This window comes from Athene noctua, chromosome 1, assembly GCF_965140245.1.
Source record: "Athene noctua chromosome 1, bAthNoc1.hap1.1, whole genome shotgun sequence".
Classification (NCBI taxonomy): domain Eukaryota; kingdom Metazoa; phylum Chordata; class Aves; order Strigiformes; family Strigidae; genus Athene; species Athene noctua.
In genome coordinates, this window is record NC_134037.1 from 180,103,278 (window position 1) to 180,124,071 (window position 20,794).

The 20,794-nt window shown below is 41.1% G+C and overlaps 1 protein-coding gene across 2 annotated transcripts in view; it reads right to left on the reverse strand.

The window, feature by feature from the left end:
* Positions 1 to 538: 538 nt before the first annotated feature.
* The window catches only part of REPS2 (RALBP1 associated Eps domain containing 2), a 100,945-nt gene continuing 80,689 nt past the window's right edge, over positions 539 to 20,794 (reverse strand). For both annotated transcript variants that reach the window (XM_074906699.1, XM_074906689.1), the window contains exons 15-18: positions 11,943 to 12,026; positions 9,186 to 9,331; positions 6,990 to 7,095; positions 539 to 5,285 (exon numbers count right to left, since the gene is read on the reverse strand). In XM_074906699.1, coding sequence (XP_074762800.1) covers positions 5,217 to 5,285; positions 6,990 to 7,095; positions 9,186 to 9,331; positions 11,943 to 12,026 — 405 coding nt within the window. In that variant the 3' untranslated portion in view covers positions 539 to 5,216. The remainder of the gene's footprint in view (positions 5,286 to 6,989; positions 7,096 to 9,185; positions 9,332 to 11,942; positions 12,027 to 20,794) is intronic.

Here is a 20,794-nt window from a genome sequence, read left to right on the forward strand (position 1 = left end):
TGTCCACTCTAGCTCCCTGGCCACAAAGGCTAGCTAATTCAAATGTTTTCCTTTTCCCAGTTTAATTTCAGCTCTTGCAGTTGATGAGAGGCTGAAAACAGTGAGCATGGGAGTGCTGGGGGGAACAACTAGAGTCCTCTCACTGCTCCTTCTTGGGCACCCTCCGACCAAGGGTCTGCTGGAGGCTTGGAAGAGCTTTTCCTTTGTGGTGGTGCCATTCAGGTTAGAAAAGGGTGCACCTCTTCGGGCTTAATCACAGCAAGAAGTCTAAATTCTGACAAAGCAAGGCTTGACAAAGTAAAGATGGAGTTTTGACTTAACTGAAGCCTAAGGAAATATGATTTCACTTTAACTAAGTCTGTCTTTGTCTCACGTACACACAATCCCAATGTAAGTGATTTCATCTTTCATAGTTGAAGGTCAGCCATTTCAACGCTGTATTTTTTCCAGAACGAGCCATGAGTTTCTGCTCTCCTGGCAGATCTGCACAATCGACATCCTAAATAAATCACAAGAGCAAGGCTATTTGAAGTTATTGGATGCTTTTATTTTAATGTAGCACCCAGTTCCATATCACATACATTTTCCAAAATTAGATGGGCATAGTATAGAACACTATACATTTTGCAGCTTACCACGTGGACAGTCTGCAGCTGTGAAAACAAATTGCTTAAATCTGGCTATCTACTTTATAAGTTAAAATTCAAATATATAATAGCCTCAGGGTATTTTTTTTAGATTAACAAAGATAATGCTTGCAATATGATTTTTTTATATCAAAAAATCAGTAACAGAGTAAAACATAATGCATATGTTCATAGCACATTATCATGAAAATAACTGAAAAAGCTTCAAAATACATCATCTCTTATCAAAGGTACTACATCACTTAGATTATTTTTTTTCCTGAAAAAATACTTGTACTCTTTAGTCAAGAAAATAGGTGACTTTCTGAGGGCTTCTTTAATAACCCCGTGTATTTTCTTGTCAAGGACCATGTGTGCTGAAGGCCGAATGGCTCATGGTGCTGGAAAATGGACACCCCTCACTCCCTGGCTAGCAACTTTTACAGTCTCTCTTTGTCCTGATCTGGAAGCTCAGCTGGGAGGAAAGCAACTTATACACCACCAAAAGGCAATTTGCACATCATGCCCATCCTAAATGCTTCCTGTGAAGTGTTCCCAACGAGCCCTCTGGGCTCATTTTACTGTGCAAGTTGTCATCACCCCATGCCAGTTAGCCCTGGCAGTGTCAAGTTGGGACCATCTGGATGACAGCCGAACAAGTTCCTCTCCCCAGTGTGGATACAGAATTCCCAGCAGCAAAACTACTGCCATGCACGTAAAAACAGGTTGGAGATAATCTTTTGAGTTAAAAAGGATATTCACCAACTTACTAATAACAGGGCTGAATCCACTAATCACTGACATTTTTGCTACGTCACCGAAACTCTCTGGAAGAGAGAACTATCTAGAAAAAGGTGGCAATGTTTCCCCTGCATCCTAGTATAAAATTAAAAACTAGAAGAAGGACATTGATCATTAAGGACTAATGTTTGTTCACAGACAGTTTGTTTAAAGGAATGCCTCAGAAATGGAACCCGTTTTCCTTGCTTCATTACCAGGTCGTTATTTATATTTAAAGGCTCAAAACTGGCTTGATCTACAAAGGCAACCAGTCACTACACTTAGCTGGGCACTTTTCTTTTTTCACCACTGAACTATCATGTACTGAAATGAACATTTCATAGAAAGTTATTGGGTGATATGAACATTAATAGATACATAAAGAAATGTGTGATCAAAAAGAAGACATGAGTGCACACCTACACACACTGAGGAAGATCTTTATCTTCTCTGCCTAGTGTTGTCCTGTTGACAAAAATATTTAATTGACCATACCAGAATAGCTGCAGGACATTGAAGACTTAAAAAGGGGCACCAGGCTCATGGTCAGCGCATGCTCTCAGATGCAAGGAAGCCAATGCTCCAGCTCCTGTTCCCAGTTATCCTCTCTTGCTAGCATGTTCTGCTCTGCATAAGTATCTACAGAAACCATTAAATGAGGAGAGTGAGACCTCACACGGGGGAAGCCGCTGTCAGTCCCTTGGTCAGGCAATAAGCTAGGACAGGCAGATTCCAGTTGTTGTTCTGGGTGAGGCACGCCAGAGGCTTAAAGTAGATTGCTTTCCTGTAGCACAACAAAGTGCCCTGAACATTGAGCAAACAGCCTGTGAGGTCTCCCTTTCTGTCCAGATGGTCTATCTTGGGTTGAGGAGAATCTCCCACCCAAAATTTCAGAAAGCAAAGGTTTCTGCAAGAAATTATGATTTTACTGTACCCACATTTTTCAAAGAAAAATATTTTTTTTGAGAAAATCTGTGATACCGGATTTAGATGCGTTGACCAGCCAGGGTCTGTTAATAGCAGCCAGGAGTGTGGCTACATGCAGCAATGGCTAGAAGTATTGTCTATAGCTTCATGATGCCTCCTCCTCTCCCTCTCAAAATGTTAACAGCCTCCCAAAACCAGACACATTTTTTCATTTTGCATGGGCTATCACGAATGCTTAAGTACTGAGACATTACATTGCATGTGTAACACAACAGCATTTCTCCTTGAATATTTTGCTTTACTCTCTCTGTGAAGTAGTATATCACCATCATATCCAACACTTCATCAAACAGAATACAAATCAACCTACACTCTAGGCCTTGAAGCTGAGTGAGGCATTTGACTGCAACCCTATAAATGCAGGGATGGTTAAATTTTTAATTTATCGAGTCCTGTGGTAGAGTAACAACTGAGTAAATATTTCATTGTTAGCTAACCAAGTACCCTCACTTCCAGTGAATGAAAAAAAGCCCTGTACATTAGAAGGAAGACATCTGAAAGAGACATATAAAGCAGCCTTCTTCACTCTTCCTTTGAACAGCACCTATTTCATGAATAACCCAAGCAAAATAAATGGGGGATTATTCTAGAGGAAGCTCCTATCAAACATGAAAAAGTCCTCTACTGCCTTAAAAATACAATGTGCACACTTCTTTATAATCATTAAAAAGCTTTCCTTAAAAAAAAAATCCATAAAAATATGCCATATGATTATTTCCTATCAAATACTAGGGGCTTATTAACTTAACTGATAATGTAAGAACTAAAAAGCAAATAAACAGTGAGTGCTTAACCTCATTAAAATCTCAGGAATGACTCAGTGTTATGAACGTATGAAATAAATGATGATAAATTCTGAACAGTACCACCACTAGCAAGAGGGCAGCATCTGTTTTGCAGCTTCCCGGAAAGTCTGCAGTTCTCGCATTTTGTCACTGACCAGGAATGACTGTCTGACCCCAGCTATGCAACAGTCACACAAAAGAAGACCCAAATCCAGCAAAATAGTTGTTGCTTGTTGACGCAGTGATGTTTAGTTGAGCTGAAACCAATGTGTTACAAAAATAGATTTTCAGTAACAATTCTGCAAACGTCTGTTTCCACCTTCAGACTTCTGGATCTATGTCACACATCCATACCCCTTTTAGAAAAATTAGGCTGCTTCCTCATCACTTCAGACACTCCCGCTGATGTCTTTCTTATCTGTCAACAAAACTTTTGGCTGCTCTGATGTCCTCTGATACCACACCACAGCCATTTCATGATACACCTTGAAGGGAGGCTACCCAGCTGCTTCAAACCTGCTTCTCCTTCCTCTCAGCCCCAGGGCCATCCTATAGCTACAGGGAGAAAGCATCACACCAACAACAGTAAAAACCTGTTACACCGTTTCTGCAAGGCAAATATGTATGCTTAGATTAGTGAACAGGATATGAAATAAGTGCAGTGGCATGTTTTAGATGGATAACAGGTAGGTGACATTCCCTTGTAGCGAAGCACTTATCATATCTGTGGATGGAGGCTGACATTATGTCTGAAGTCACCCAATCTAAGAGAACTGGCCAAAGAAATAAAGTAACATTAGTTAGCCAGCTTCCATTGCAAGAACTGAGACTGAAGTCAATGACCACCTGCATCCATGGAAAAATCCCCACCGGATTCAGTTGGCTCAGACCCAGCTTAAAAATTAACCTTTGCTTCTTCATTTAGAAAATAAATGGGCATTAGCAGCTTCATCCAATCAGTAGCATCTCCAGTGAGGTGCAAAGGAACCTTAACAAAAACGTGTTGTAGAAGGCAGTCATTTCCATCAGACATTTTATAAGCTCATATATAGCACTTTTGCTATCTTTCTTCTTTTGGAAACACAGTTCTTGTACACATCCTTAAAACAAATCAGCAGCTATTAAGACAACAAAGCAGACTAATACAAATGTACATAGAACAGCTTTTACAAAAATGCCCTAACCTCTTGTTAGAAACACACAGTTGTTGTGTTGTGGTTTTTTTTAAAAAAAAAAAAAAGAAAGAAAAAAGCTATAAACCAGGGATTTCAAACATGCTAAAAGTATGCAGAGGCACTGGCAGTTTAAGCAAGTGATCAAACACTGGTGATAGGAAACAGTTACAGCTCAAAAACCAGATTTTTTTAAAATTTCGAAAATAATTAAATTTTAGTATTTTTTACTGTTCTCTCATAAGATTTGAACTTATAAAATACAAGTTCTCTAACATCAAAATACATCCGTGATTGCATAATAAACAGTACTAAGAAAATAATTATCTAACATGTGATTGCAGATAAAGACTTTAGGTCTAGGGAGTTTTATTCCTGTAGTGCATGAAACCCAGAGGTACTCTACCATGATACAATCCTACAGGAATCAGTAACATCCAGAAGTCCACCTCAAAGGATGAATTTTAAATTTAAGCAAGAATTCAGGAATGCTGTACCTCAATGATCAGGGCAGGAGGTGCTGCCAGAAAGCATATAAATCAGGAATTCTTTACATAAATAAAATACTCTCAGGTTATTCATTTCAGTGATAAACTGCATTTACACATTAGGCTGGGAAAAGGGAGGAAAGAAGGCGAAGCATCCCCCCCAACTCAGAAATATCCAACAGTCAGATATTTGTTTTCTGTACCGTCTTCATCTGCAAAGGCAAATGGACAAAGAAGGGTGAAGGGAGACCTGACAAGCCGGTCCTCCCCACCGCCACCACCTTGGCAGAAACCCTGCTCAGCCACACTGCACTCCTCTCCCTGCAAGGCTGCTGGGATGCCTGCTCCACTCTTGCTGCTGCATGGCGGTGTGAGAAGTCACAAGACGGTGACAGGACGTAGCTGTTCCAGCTGCGTTTCCAAGGCAATTCGTTCCTTGTGAACCTCCTGCAGCAGGAAGAGATGACGCTGTAATTTTGGGATGCTCACATGCACCACCCTGCTTTCACGAAGAGTAGCCAGGCAAACTGCTGGCATTGACGGGACATTCAGGGCTCTGCTGTTTAAGTAACTCTCCTTACAGTCTCAAAACACCATACCAATGCCACAGGAACACCCTGTGCAGCTGCCTACTACTGCCTCCTTACAGCAGGGCAATATGGAGGCTCAATCACTTGCTCAGGCAATGGAGAGAAGCAGCCATCCACTGGCCAGGGGAACAGCTTGGGATGCAGCAAAGCTGGCTACAATTGGTCATTCTTACCAAAGAAAATCCGGTTATTTTGAAATCACATTTCCCTCAGAACTGCTTTTTGAGAATTTTTCCTTCATACAATCAACCTCTTTGGCGACTGTGGCAGGAAGATCAACAGTCTCAGTTGGAAACTAACTGTGAAGGCTTTGAGGATCAGCGATTTTGGGAAAGCCTCTCCTGGTCTCAAGGCTGTCCTTGCATTGAGGGGTACTTGGTTCTCGCTGACCTCCCACCAAAGGGCTCCCTGGCCAGTGTGGGAGCCAGGCTGACCTATGACTCCTCCAGGCTTTGGTACCCCTTTTCTCCAGGCTCAGAGCCCTGGCACAGGAGTGCACTTGAACACTCTGGGTGCAAGCTGTGCCTGAGGGGTACCTGTCAAGTCTTCTGGTCTCCACAAAAACAGCAAAGCCCTGCTCCATCAGAAAGCTGCCAGGCAGCAACATGACTTGAAGGACAAGTTCACTTTTCTGTCCCTGTGTGAACTTAGGCAAATCTCTGTCTTTCCATGCTTCCTTCACACTGCTGTAAAATACAGGTAGCAGCACTGGCCTGCTTTGGGAAGGTCAGGGAGTTTAAGCATACTGAAGATAGTGCACGGAAGCAAGTAAGACCCGAGTCAAGGAATGACGGCAATGTGCTGTCAGTAAAAGCTTTCATCTCTGTGTTGATTTCAACTGCTGTCCTCTATTTCGCTAGGATTTCAGTACAGAGCATCCCCCCTACATCTCTCTCAGGAGATCCTTGAGAAGCAATTAAGAAATTATGTTAAACAAAGTTGAACATGCAATCAAACTTTCACCTTGGCTGAATAAAAAGTGCAACTGGGGGTTCACCTCCTCTTCCAGACAAGTGTGTTGATAATATGCAAGGAAGAAAAAGCTATGGCAGATGAAAAGTCTGTACTACATCTGAACTAAGGCAACAGATAAACTATAACTGATATTTATAAGAAAGCAGCCCCTTGAGAACATGCTAAAAGACAAGTGAACAGACATTAATAACCACTGTTAGATGCTCACATAAAGCATGGTCTAGCCAGTCCATGTATACCAAATGCCTGACTCCAGGAGACAGTTACTAGCACAACTGATGAGAAGACAAGCAAGCTATGCTTGAGTTGCTCTCCTGCACTAGGTGACACCATCCATTATCAAACTTTTCAGAATGACAAAGTTCACCCTTTAGTCTTACTCTGACAGTGGAGCTGTAGGCCCACAGGTTATAGCTTTTCCCAGAAAGCCTCATCCTATTCCCACACACACTATAGCTATTCCATTCCAGAAAGCAGGAAGTAACACAGTAGGTCTCATCTGAGAGGATGAACAAGATTCTCCGCTGGAGGTGACATGTAACTGACCACAGGGAGCTTTGTCACCAATTTTCAATGCATTCCTTACCTTCAGCTGCTGCTGGAGCTCACTGTTCAACCTGGCAAGCACAGCATTGGCTTCTTTGTTTTTTCGTATAGCGGTCTGAATAGCCCTTTTCTGCTTGGAAGACTGTCTGCCAGACAGATAAATACAAAACATTTCAATTAAGAGCCTCAACAGTGGCTGATGCCAGAAGACAAGCCATCCACTTTGCGTGCCTGTACTCCATACACACTGGACTACACTTCAAAGACAAGGTACAAACTACAGATTTAAGAGAAAAAATGTGACACCAAAATGAGATGGCTGAATCAGATTATTTGAAAGTAAAATGGCCACACTTGTTAACATGAATAACAGAAACATTTTAGTCTGTCTCAATTACTGCAAAATCACTGCATTCTGATTCACTTTAAGAATAATCCCTGCATAGCTGTGCTTATTGCAGCATCTTTGCATTAGCTATTTTCAGATACTTGTAGAGTTTACACATTCAGGAGTGGTTAACAGAAAATACAAAAATCATTCTATGTGGGAAAGAAAGAATATCTGCATGAAAATACCGTCTCTGATTTTTGGGGGCACTGATGATTCTGATGTTTCTTTACTTCAAAAATTAATCTTGCTTTCATTCAAAGCAGTTATTTCCATCAAACCATCTGATGTCACAAACAGGAACAGGTAGATGGTTTATGAACTTTCCTCATCTCTTTTGCTGCTTACATAAAATATTTCTCTCCTATTATTATTACTCTATAGCCCATGGTAACTGACCTGGAGAAAACTACAGTTATGCACACAGGTACAAAAAGAGACAGGTCTGTACATAAGGACCAACCTATTCCAAGAAACAGAGGTAAAACAGGAAAAGGAAAAGAAAATACAGAAAATATTGTCTGAATATCCAAACCCTTTTCCAAATAGATTATTTTAAAGTTTTACATGAGGCATCAAGAGCTTTTTAATGACAAATTTGATGTAAAGGGGATGCCCTATTTAAATAAGGTCCATAGTGGTACACAGTCCCCATCAGATCTTTTCTCTTAACAGAGCTGATGGCACTGATCTTTGTAACAGAATTTGTTTAACAGCACAGACAGGTCTTTCTGCTGTTATCTTCCACTGAACTGGCAGTTTCCTGCTTCACTATTTTGTTTCAAACTACTCTCCATAGGCTATAAAGTAATAATGGTAGGAATAAAGTAATAATGATAGGAAAAAATAAAAACCAGAGTGATATACCTCCATGGTCATTTAAACATTTTAGGAAAGATACAGATGAGACAGGATTAAGTTGAGATGCTAACAAATGCTATTATCTTTCTTTGAACCACTATGGAATATGCACTTACAAAACACAAAATAGCACTTTAAGGGCATCCTAGAAGTCTTATTACTTATTCTAATCTCCAATTATGCAGCACGGTTTCAGTCTATCGATAAACAGTTTGCCAAGAACCACTCAACTGATTTGGGCAGCTTGGTTTTGTTTCAGGCTGTATCAGATTGCTTTGCAAGGCTTTGGGTGAAGGAGAGCGATAATGTTTGCACACTATTTCAGTTGAGAGAGATATATAGATCCAAAAGGGCTTCCAGTGCCTTCACTTACCATTTGTACAGCCCCTTCTGCACTGCTATTAAATAAATATATAAGTGAAATCCCTACAAGTCTTTGTGGCTGTCAGCTTCAACAGCTATATTTACGTGACCAAACAACACATGCTGGGTTTGGCAATTATCAGATTATCACAAGCGGTCTATGGATCAGCTCACACCAGTGGCAAGCATATTTCCAACCTGCCTTACGAGGAATAAATACCACAAGGATATGACCAAGATCAAGCATTTCATGATGCAACTTCCTGGGCATTTATCTGGTCATATCAGTCCCCATGAATGAGTAAAAGGCAAAACCACACACCCACAGAGCTAAAAGGAGTTGCGTTACGAGATGCTAGTTGAACAGCTAGGCTTGCCCTCCAGAGGTGTCTACCAGATACAGAGGTAGAACACCTCTGCAGAGGCTATCATTCAAATATTACCAACTTATACAGTCGCTACAGACTTAGTCTGCATTTGAGAAGACAGATGGAGATTTCAGAGACCTGTACCTTGTGAAGGATTCTTAAAACCAGAACTATTAAGCACAAAATTATGCAAAGAGCAAACCCTGCCATATCAGATCTCATGGTGCGGTTTGGTGTGCTTGGTACATGTTTTTACTTTTGGACTGGGAGGTGAGGCTTGACTGCTGGCAGGGAAGAAGTCACATTTATAGTGGGAGAAAGCTCGGGGGTCTCCAGCCCCTGCGCCTCTGTCCGGAGCTTCCTGCGGGCAGGTTTGGAGGGCGGCTGAGCAAGAACAACCTCCTGCAAGGGAGAAGCACAGCAACGTTAAGGTCAGGCCATACATGTCCCATCATTAGGTTGGGGAAATACCTGTGACACAGAAATTGCTGACAGCTGCCTTACTATTTCAGAATTTAAAGAGTTACAGAGCTTAATTCAAATTTGGCAAAAGCCTTCTGACTTTTCAAAAAGGAACAACTACTCCTGCAACCTTTTAATGAATTAAATGATTATACTGGTGGTTTGTCTTAATCTGGATTATGGACTCTTCAGAACTGGACTGTATAGCTCTGTGTGCGGTGGTGGGGAAGGGTGGCAGGAGGGAGGGGTATAAATATATATACTAGCCCTCAAGTTGATCTGAAAGCATTAAAACCAAAACAAGATTTATTTCTAATTATGCTCAGTTGGTAAGGATCAATGAGCAATCACTTGCATCCCAACTTACTACCTCACCCATCTGGCATGGAGTCTCTCCCTTCTCCCTTTCTCTCTTACACGAAGTAGCACTGCAAATAGCTTAGACAAATGTATAAAACTATCCATGCAAAATTAACATGTTGCAAGTGTAGAAGACCAGTCACTTCTGATAAGTTACATCAAAGAAATAGTCTGGTTTGTAGGTAAAACAATGAGTCTTGGATTTTTATGACTTCAACAGACAGAAGTGCTTTCATTATCTTAAATTAAGACATCCTTCCTTTTGTGATGAGAAGTAGTTTTAATGACTTACAGCTGTTTTAAATCTGAAATATAAATATATCCTTTTCAGTGTATTTTATTATCAGATCTCTTTTACAAGGGATATAACTATTATTGCCCCATTTCATAAATGAGAAAGCTAAGACTCAAAAAGATGAAGTGACTTGACAAAGGTTATACATTTAGTGTCACAGTCAAGACCAGAGACCAAATTTTGTTATCACTTGCACAGTGCACATTTTACTGGGCCAAACTATCTTCCTTACTATGTTTTGGCTAAATGTTAATAAAATAAGAAAAAAATTAAATAAGGAAGCATTTAATGACACAGCAATCATAAGAAAAAAACCCAACACTATAGTACACAGCCTGACTCAGCAGAAGAGACTACCATGAGTGATAGAGAATGAAACCAACATAAGACCAATAATTAGTATTAGAGGGATTATAAGAGGAATTAGAATTATAAGGAAACAAGGGGTTTCAACATTAAAAACCAGTTCTACCATTGCTGAAAAAAAAAATTATCCAGAACTATTGTGAGATCTTTTGATCAGGAAGTCAGCCCATCAGCACTGCACAGATCTCAAATAATACTGTCACTGGAAATGCTACGTATATGCACAGCTCCCCGCAAACGCACAACGTAGAGCAAGTGACAAACTTGCATATGCCTTCTACAACTACAAACTGTTGGGATGCCGAATGCGCAATCCCAGTCTACCTTAAACTGCCAAAACACAACCAAATCCATAGGATAAATCCCTCTTCCATTTCAAATGCAATACTGGAAAAAAATGATCCAATATCTAAAACCAGAGGCCTCCGCAGGGGCTCTTTGGCTGGCTGCTGCTGCTCCAGGCTTTGGAGATGGGTCAGCACTGTGCCAGCAACCTGCCTCCCACACCCCTCAACCTGGGGCTTCTCTGTATTTTAGCAAGCTGGGCGGGATGAGGGCAAGCATGAAGTAGGTGGATCACAAGGATTTAATTCCCCCAGTAGGGTTGCAAAGCAGAGCAAGGAAGCAGCAGGGCTAGAACTAGCATGCGGTGAGCACAAACAGAGCAAGGACACTGCCCAGAAAGCCCTGTAACATATAGGAAACAACACTGAACATTTGTCTGTGCTCCCTGTTATGGTAAGAAGTGTGATGGTGCTCCCTGGACAAGGTATGTACTACATACAGCACCTGCCACCAGTTCTTGCTTCGGTTGAGCAAAGGTCTTGCAGGTGCTCCCTGGCTGAAAAAGGGGCTGGAGAGGGTAGAATCTGCATTTGCCCCCCATCAAAACCTGTTCTGGCTTGGGCTGGTGGAAGGAGGTGGTGGGAGAGTGACCAGGAGTTGGAAAATGCTCACAGCCACTGCTACAGCCACTGCATCCCTAAGTAAGACCCTCTGAAGAGTGCCATTGCAATTTTGGTGCTTACTTTATACAAATGAAATGTTCATACAAAAACATATTAGAAACTGCACATCTTGAGAAAATATCTCCCAGTCTATATATATTTAGTGGCTGATCCTGACCTCTAGCAAACAGGTATGTTTACATCAAAACCAAATCCTCAATAACTGGAAGCAAGAAGAGCACCACAATTTGGAAGAAATACAGCAAGACAGGGGTCGAGTAAAATCAAAGTCTTTTTTTGTCTTCCCTAAGGCTCCACAAGACTCTATTGATTTGAAACAAATGGCAAGCTGCCTCTCTTAAAGCACGTGCATCAATGTGTATGTACTAAGAGTTTCCTAATGATTTATCTGAGCTGATGTCACATGCAATCCTAGTTCTCTCTAGTGTCTTGACCTCCAGAGAAGGTAAACATGTAAAAATGTAACCCTAACCCTCCACTTAATTGCTTTAAAAATGTAAACCAACCACATTTGTTGAAGGCAAATCACTCTCCACAATGGTACAATGTGTGCAGGTCTCACCTTTTTTGCTGAACTGTTTTCTTCTGCCTGCGACGGGGGTCTATTCATCTGAGGATGTAATTCAACCTCAGATGGTTGCTCTGTCTGCAACAACAAATCAGTCATTGCTACACCCAGAAAACGACTAGCAGTCACATACAATAAAGTCAATGAAAGGAAACATTATGCATAAAAGAAAAGTTACTTTAACAATTCAGCAGTTGGAGAAATGGAGATCTAGGGTAACAGCTGAATAGATGACATATGTCTTTTACAGATTTTTAATGAAACCTTTTTCTTGCATTTTATTGTGCTAGGAAAACAAGATAAAAGTTTTTTGGCAAAACATTAGGAACTATGTCTCTGAATATAAATGACCTAGTACCCAGAATTTCTTCTAGAGTTACCTTTATGGCCTAAATTCTCAGAGAAAGACTAAGGGGGGTGGATAAAAGCTAGAAAGATCTTGGCTGCACTCTGTCACCTTAATATCTCCCGAAACCTATGAAAATTCATTGGAGTAAGCCTATGTCTTTGAATTTTGCAAGGCTGGAGTGAGAAAGCCTGAATTATACCAAAAATTCCAGTAAAGTTACTGAAAACACAAGTCACAGAAGCAGCCAAATAAATCTTCCCTCCTCCCTTCTCACGTTTCAAACAGAAACCAAGCTGAACATTCAACGCACGGGTCTACACTTCTGCAAAGCAAAACACTGTTCCCCCAGCATATCTGACCAAACAGCAAATTAAAACAGAGGATTAATGCCTTGCTTTGCCTCTCCTGAAACCTTCACACATCTTTTGATTTGCTTCACCAGGACACGGAATGGCACATCAGTCAGGGGAAGGTACCAGGATCTGGAGCTGCCTGTCCCTGGGGACATGTGGCAGCAAACACAGAATAAAGACGGTGCAGCTGTTTTCTGTCCAGAAGGTATGGGCTGGCTCTCCAAGACAGGGCAGACAGGCAGGCAGGAGCAGGAGGCTGAGGGCACTTGGCACTGAGGCAGATGGCCTCTTCCCTTTCCCAAGTTCCGCCAAGTTGGAGCCACGCTGACAACAGCCCCCAGGCAGGAGAGGCAACCCACCATCCTGCTCCCTCCCCAGAAGAGGCTCATTGCTACACAGGTGAAAGCTTGTGTTTAAAACCAAGTTTAAGGCAAACCTCAACCTCCTAAGGGGACAGGATTTTAGTAGTAACAACAATAACCTGTCACACACCGAAGAGCCTAATTCACTGTTGCAAAGACATTTCTACATAGGCCCAACAAGCTCTGTGGCAGCTGCAAGTTTCCCAGTGCTTAACTGTAAGTTAAACAAAAATGACAGAAACCACAGAATTTGATACCTTTAAAAAGGACGGGCTTTTTCATACCACTTCCATTTTGTCCAAAACAGACAAAATAAGAGCTGTACAGAAAGGTGCAGGAGAAACTTGGCTCTGCCAGGTTACTGCTGTTCTTCAACTGTACAATGTCAAACATGTGCAGAGGAGGGATATTTCGGATATTTTTAAAACACTTATGAAATTCCTCCAGAGAGGAGAAAAAGGCATTTTCACAGAATCATTCAGGTTGGAAAAGACCCTTGGGATCACTGAGTCCAACCATCAGCCCTACTCTACAAGTTCTCCCCTACACCATATCCCCTAACATCTCATCGAAATGACCCTTAAACACATCCGGGGATGGTGACTCCACCACCTCCCTGGGCAGCCTATTCCACTGTCTGAACACTCTTTCTGTGAATTTTTTTTTCCTAATGTCCAGTCTGAACCTCCCCTGTTACAGTTTAAAGCCATTCCCCCTTGTTCTGTCACTAATCACCTGTGAGAAGAGACCAGCACCAACCTCTCTACACTATTTCTAATACAAGCCAGGATGCCGTTGGCTTTCTTTGCCACCTGGGCACACTGCTGGCTCACATTCAGCTGCTTGTCAATTAGAACCCCCAGATCCTTCTCCTCCAGACAGCTCTCCAGCCACACCTCCCCAAGCTGACAAGATTTCTCTCCCCTTCTCTTCCAAGTGTGCCACATCTGTAGTGTTATCTGATGGTTAAAAAAACCCCAAACCAACTCACCCTGTAGTTTTCCGATATTTGAATATTAGCATCTGGAATATTTGGATTTTGGTAACTATTAGAATTTGACAATTTGAATTGGGAAAGCTTTTCACGAGTTGAAGTGCTGTAACTGTAGATTTCTGGTACAAATAGGAGAGTGAAGTGGAAAAAAAAATATCTTTTTTTTTCTGTCTACAAAAATCAGACCTTTAAAAGTCCATTTAATGCAACAGACCATTTCTTTATCAACAAGCTGAATAGCCCATAACCTCCCTGATTTCTACAACCACTTTTTATGTATTTGAAAAAAAATGAAGGCTCTAAGCACTGATGACAGTAGCCTGGAAAAGTCCATGAGGCTTTTATGAATGATTTGAGGATAGCGAAGCTCAAATACCCAACAGATCCAGACAATAAATTTGGGCTCAAATCACATCACTTTGTCAAAATCATTCATATAGGGACATCAAGAGTAAATGCAGTCTTTCAGAGAACCACGTAATACACACACTATAAACTCCTCATGGTATAGCTTTGCTGCACAACACAGAACAATGACAAAGGTATACAAGAGCCAGCTCTTAATGGACTTTCTTGGACAGGGAGCACTAGATATCCCCCTAACCTGGCCAGGCAGCCAGTTTCTGGTGTTCACACTCATGCTGGAGTCTACACTAAACCCTGCATCGAAAGCAAAAATATATAACTTATTTCATAGAATGAAAAAGAGACCAACCGCATGTTATTTAGCTATAGATAAAAGGCAGTTTTTCAAGAACCCATGTGTTCAAACACTGTAGAAGTAACTAAATAGACTGGTACTGTACAATGTCAATTGCAAATAAGGAAGAAAATTGAAATCACAGTAAGATAAAGGGGGGGGGGGAGAGGGAGAAAAAAAAACCCCAAACTTTTGCAGAAACATACACACAACACCACATATTTATTTTTTTTTAGTGGTCTCATTGCAGGAGAACAATGTTTTAAACTGAAGGGAACTGATAAAGGGGAAAAAAAAAGGTAAACCTTGTGCTCTGGTGGAAGCAAATACAAATTGGAGTTCTGATGCCAAGAAGGGTAAGATTTCAAAGTTTCCAAGACTTTGATATCCGAGTGCTGTGATGTGGCTGGCAGCCTAACAACTGTGGCAGCCACCGTGCTGTGGGGCTGTGGGACCCGCTGGCTAAGGATGGCCATGGAGCTGGCTGCTCCTCTCCACTGCCTGGGTGCCAGGACAGCAAAGCTCAGCAGCCAGCGGGGCAGCGGCTGGCTGGAGCAGGGAATTGGTAAAAATAAATAAATAGTTACATTTAATAAAAAAAAAAAAAAACACACACAAAAAAAAACCAAACCAACTAGTTCTGGTGATGCAGCTTATGGAAAATGAATAAAACCAACTGACTGCCACGTCCCTAAAGTGCCACCTAGTGGCATGTGGGACAGGCCATTTCTGAGTGCTTTGCTTAGAGGAGTACCAAAAAAATAGCTGTTTGCATTACTCGGAGCCCGCAGGCTGAGCCGGCCCCACAGGGTGGGCAGACAGCCGGGCTGGGCACCATCAGCCTCAGCTCTTTGGAGAGTCTCTTTTCCCTCTTTTGCAGAAGCCAGGTCCACACATTAACGATCTGCCATTAGAGCTACAAGTTCTCCTTCATGAAAGATCTCCATTCCTCAGAGAGATGTGCCTCTGACACAAGTGCCCAAGCATAAAAAAAAAATAAATTGGTATGCTGTTGCAGGGGATTTTGTTCAGGGACAGACAGCATTTAAACCAGGGAAAAATCTTTTGTTAACTGCAATGTCCATCAATGCAAAGGTTTGCTGACTTGGCTAACCCAGCAAAGTCCTCTCTAGGCAAGGCCTGAGAGGCTTTACAAATATGTTTGCAATCTGATGTCTCCTCACACTGGCCCCACACAGATTTTAAAGGAAAAATAACTCCTGCTTTTTCTTTTGGCAGAGGTATTCTTCACAGGTTTCATTCCCCTCACTGATTTGGACATAGGGTGAAAGCCAGTCCCTGTAGATTTCTGGTCATGGGCAGAGTAAGACTGGCTCAAAAATACTTCAGCCGAAGCTCCTATAGCAGAGTGTAAGGCAAAGGTGATTCATTAGAAGCAGCAGAGGTGGGTTCCCTTTAGTTCTCCATTGTTTTTATACCATGCTTAGTATAGTCTTTGGACAACTTGTTTCTCATTAAGAAACAGCAACAAACTGTCTCCCTCCATCACAGCATAAATGTCTTAAAATTTTCCTACTTCTTGGGCACTTCTCACCATTATATTTAGGGTTTTAAATTCTTCACCACTGCTTTATAAAACTGAAAGATCATACGTTATGCAGTATGGTCATTGAAAGGAAAATTTGGTTACAGGAGTGTAAAAGTGCTTCAATGGAAGTGTCTCACTCGTGTCCACAGAACCGAGTAAGCTGCTGACACAAAGTACTACTTGTGCTAGCTGGTATGGCTGGGTCCACACACAGTTACAGCTGATGGGCAAAGAATGTCCTGCTCATGTGCACTACCAGCAGTGCAAAAAAAGAATGTGCAGACCAGGCTTAAGAGTATCTTGATTTGGGGAAGAAAAGTTAGTGACCACAGAAAAGAGCAAGACAGTGTCCTATTACAAACATTCTGAAGAGCTTCTCTTTGCAAAGACCAATGTCCAGTCATTAAGAGGCAGTAACTCCTGTCTCCCCCACTCAGCCTCGTTATTTCCTAGGAATAGCCATACCCTCCTCATTCTTCCAGACAGAAGATAAAACCGGCCGACAAAGTTTCTGTACAACAGCCATGGCCAGAGACCAACCTGTGGCCTATGGCCAGTATTAAGCATTAGGACAGATAATTCCTCACCGTTAAGGAGAGCATTAGGAATTGCAAATACTCATTATTTTATCTCGTGATCCTTGGCAAGCCATTCATAATCTCCTCACTGCTCCATGTGACGATACTTAACAGTACCTTTCTAAAACAATATGTAATGCTCACTTAAGCGCTAAGTGCTTCCAAAGCCTCAGATGAAAGATTTTCATAACTATAAGAGAACACATTACCTTAACAACTGGTTCTTCATTTACATTTCCAGTTCTTTTCCTTTGCATTGCTGGATTATATGTAGATTTCACACCCACTTTTCAAGACAATTAATAACTAATCTTCCAGAACAGAATGTCTACCAGACCCTTTCTGCAAGAGGTATAAAGTATATATTCACTCTTTCCCACAATTCAGTCTCACCCACACTTATGCTTCAGGATAACTTTACACGTGGAAACAGTCCCATTGTAGTCAATGGCACCACTCACAAAAATGAAGTTATCTCAGTGCATTCATTGGAATAGCCCATAATCATTACCTATACAGCGCCACTGCTTAGCTTTGCAAAAAAAAGTATTGAGAACAGCTTATCTGTAAGAAAAAGTAGGTTACTAAATATGCTTAATGCTCAGTATGTGCCCACTGCAGTCTTCGATCATCTCTATGTAAATTAAGAGGTATTTTCCTCCTTTCTAAAAATTCATATTTCTGCGCTTAATGTCAATTTCTAACAAGTCAAGATGCCTCAATTCCAGTTTCTGTGAGTCTTGTGCATCCCACACTGAATCATCAGTTATTTTTATTGCTTGTTACAGAAGCTGAAAATGGCTAAGACAGAAAGAAAACCCATAGGGATGCAAATGCAACAAGCTGCCAGGGTCTTAGCGTGCCGTCTGCTTTCTCAGAGCTGTGCAGCCCTGAAGTTTTGATAAGCTTTTTCCTTCCCCGAGCTATCTGAGAGCTGGTGATAAGGTTGAGGAAAAATGCAGTAAATACAAATTGCTGCAATGTTCAGCCCATTTGCAAGGAAAGAATAGGACCCAGATGGAAGCATCAACGATCTGTTTTAATACTCCACTTCCACAAAACCAGATTAACGTAAACTAGAAAGGGGTATGTGCATTCCACTAGAGATATAAGCATTGGATTCTCAGCTTTTTTTTCTTGTTGTTCTTACAATAAGAAGCCAAATTCAAAATTTATTACAACACATTTTAATTAAGACTCTAGCCCTTCTTTCACTCTCCCAGAAACCTCTTTAGAAAGGATTTTATGGCATCCATCAACTACTCCCCAAATTCAATTTTAACTGTGCTACTTTCCACCATTTCTTAAACTGTAATTTATTTTGTCTGGCCGTTTTAGATTTAATATATAATTTTCATGAGAGGAAGATAATCCACTTGTATAATGTTAAAGTGGCAGATGGCAAAATCTTTCATGTTATAGAAGACTTTCAGTTTTATTACAGTTACAGGCTTCTTCGGTACCTATTGCACTGATTATACAACATATGTTATTCTGCAGCCAAAACCATGGAGATGATCAAAAAAACTCTACCCTCTTCTTGCACAGTGGTTGAAAACGCAAGCTAAAAAAGTATTCCTTTAGTTTAATATAAAATGGTTGTCTGAGAGAATACCATCATGTATACAAATAGCATGCTGCCAAAAGCAAAATCTTCACTTCTTTTTTGGTAATTTTTATAACAGAAAAGTTCCTTCCTGTAAAACTCCAGGTGTCCTGCCAGTGCTTGAAATTCCTCACATAATTTTACAGAGTGAGGCAGCCCTTCAGCTGGCTGAATATCTTCTCCAAACAACCTTGTAACAGACTTGAGCAAACTCTACTTCATCCTCCACGTACCTTGGCTTTACCCAAAGGTGTTGGCAGTGGGGGGACCCCTGGACCAGCTCCCAGCACAGAGCCTGCACATGGCCATCCTGCCCGGGAGGCCGAAAGGTCTCAGCAGGACAGACAGGAGCCCTTCCCCACCTCTTGGCCTCTGCCCCACAGATCAGCATGGGAATACACATTGATGGTTACAGACCCAGCATGAGCATACCCCATGCTCTTCGTGGATTCAGCAGAACTTGGAGGCATGTTAGTAGAGACAACTTCTTGAACTGTATCCCAATTTTCACTTGCAATTCTGGATGATGAATGGGCAAAAAGCTTCAAGGAATTACGAAGTATCAAGTAACGTTTGGAGAGCAGAACATTCGATATATTAAAAAGAATAATATATTTGCTTTCCAAAAACAACAGGTGCAGGGTGACCCACCCATCATACCTCACAGCACTTTGTTTCCATGAAATCACCAAATCAATAACATCTAACAGTAACGATGGCCACTAAACTGACAGGCTAATTCTGAGCTCGTATAACACAGTGAGATTTCAATCTTTAGAGCTGCTTTGTACTCAGGATACCTCAACTTGATAATGTTAACAGCTGCCTACCTACTCCATTTCACCTGAATACTTTGCCTTCACCCATAATTTTTTCAGTGCCTGTCAAATCTGCCAGCATGGAACCAGTGGGAAAACTAGGTCCCAAGGTCTCCAGAAATAAAAATCCAGCACAAACCAGCTGAATACACAAAACCAACAGGCTTAAAGTTTAGACTCTAGGAAAACAGACTAGGAACATCATTTTTTTCAGCCAAGACATACAGGGTTTTCTTCCAGGTCCACTGTTTTCAAATCCCCTTACGGCACAGGCAGGATTGAAGATACACATGCCTTCATTACTAGACAGGAAGGTACCAAAATAGAGTAATTTAAATAAAGGGATGTTTATCTAATTGGGCAAGGTTGTAGATAGTGAGCTATGTTGGATAAAATCCTAAAGTTATATTTGCTCTTCAGTGTTCATCCGTAATTCCTACTAACATAAATATGTTACTATATCTCCCACAATAAGCAGCTGTGGTAAATTACTTCTGTAGGCTTAAAAACCAACAGTAATAAAGTATTATTTTGTCTTCCAATTAAAAAAAATAACAACAGAGGCTTATATGAGATGTGCATACACGTTTGGTTCCAGTGGAGTGTTATTTACGAACACCCAAAGTTATTTCCTATCTGAAATCCGCATCACTGCAAGCCAGCTACGTAGCTATTGCCTTCCTATCATGATTCTCACCACCATCAAGTTACACAAATTTTCTGTATAAAGTCCTGGGCCCACAAAAAGGTTTTGGGGCCACCTTTATGTAATTTTCCCTTGATAACTTAAATTTATCATTAAGTTAGGAACACAGGATCAGGAAAGATTACCTGAGCCACTGAATCCAGTCCTCTACAAGCCCAGAAAAAACCCCCAGCAGGTTATTTCAACAAGCTACAGGTCATCTGTTCTACATATCATCACTTGGGGTGGGGTAATGATGATGGGGATGACTATGGGGATGAACAAATAAAAACCTAAAAACTTACAAAAACTTAAAACAAACAGAGTGGAAGCGCCATAACTGTGGCATGTCATGGGAAGCGTGCGATAGAGTTAAGGCATTGCCAGTGTCCTAGGTCTGTAGAATAGCTTGCAGCATATTAAATATTTATAGTCCAAAGAAATAAGGAAACTGATGCAGACAAAATTATCCTTAAATCTAAGCAGCCACTGCAGACTTGCTAAGTGTGAGATGTGCTACTAGGGATTACAGAAGGTGTCAGTGAAATTACACACAGCCATGTATACAGTAGTAAAAGGAAAAGACTTCAAAATAATGTATCATCCAAAGCTAACCTGTAGTCGTTGTATAAGCCTGCTTCCATACAAAATATTTCCAGGTGCCCTTTATAGAATTTAGGCTAAACTTGAGTTATTTTCTTTTTTTAATAGGAAAGCAGCATGAATTCAGTATTCTAAGAAAGCATTTCATGCTGCATTTCACAGTGTCTTACTGGAAATACCAGTTCAAAATGGCTTGCAGTGCAGAGAAATATGGACTGGAATTTGGGTTAAAAGATCATACATTGGATA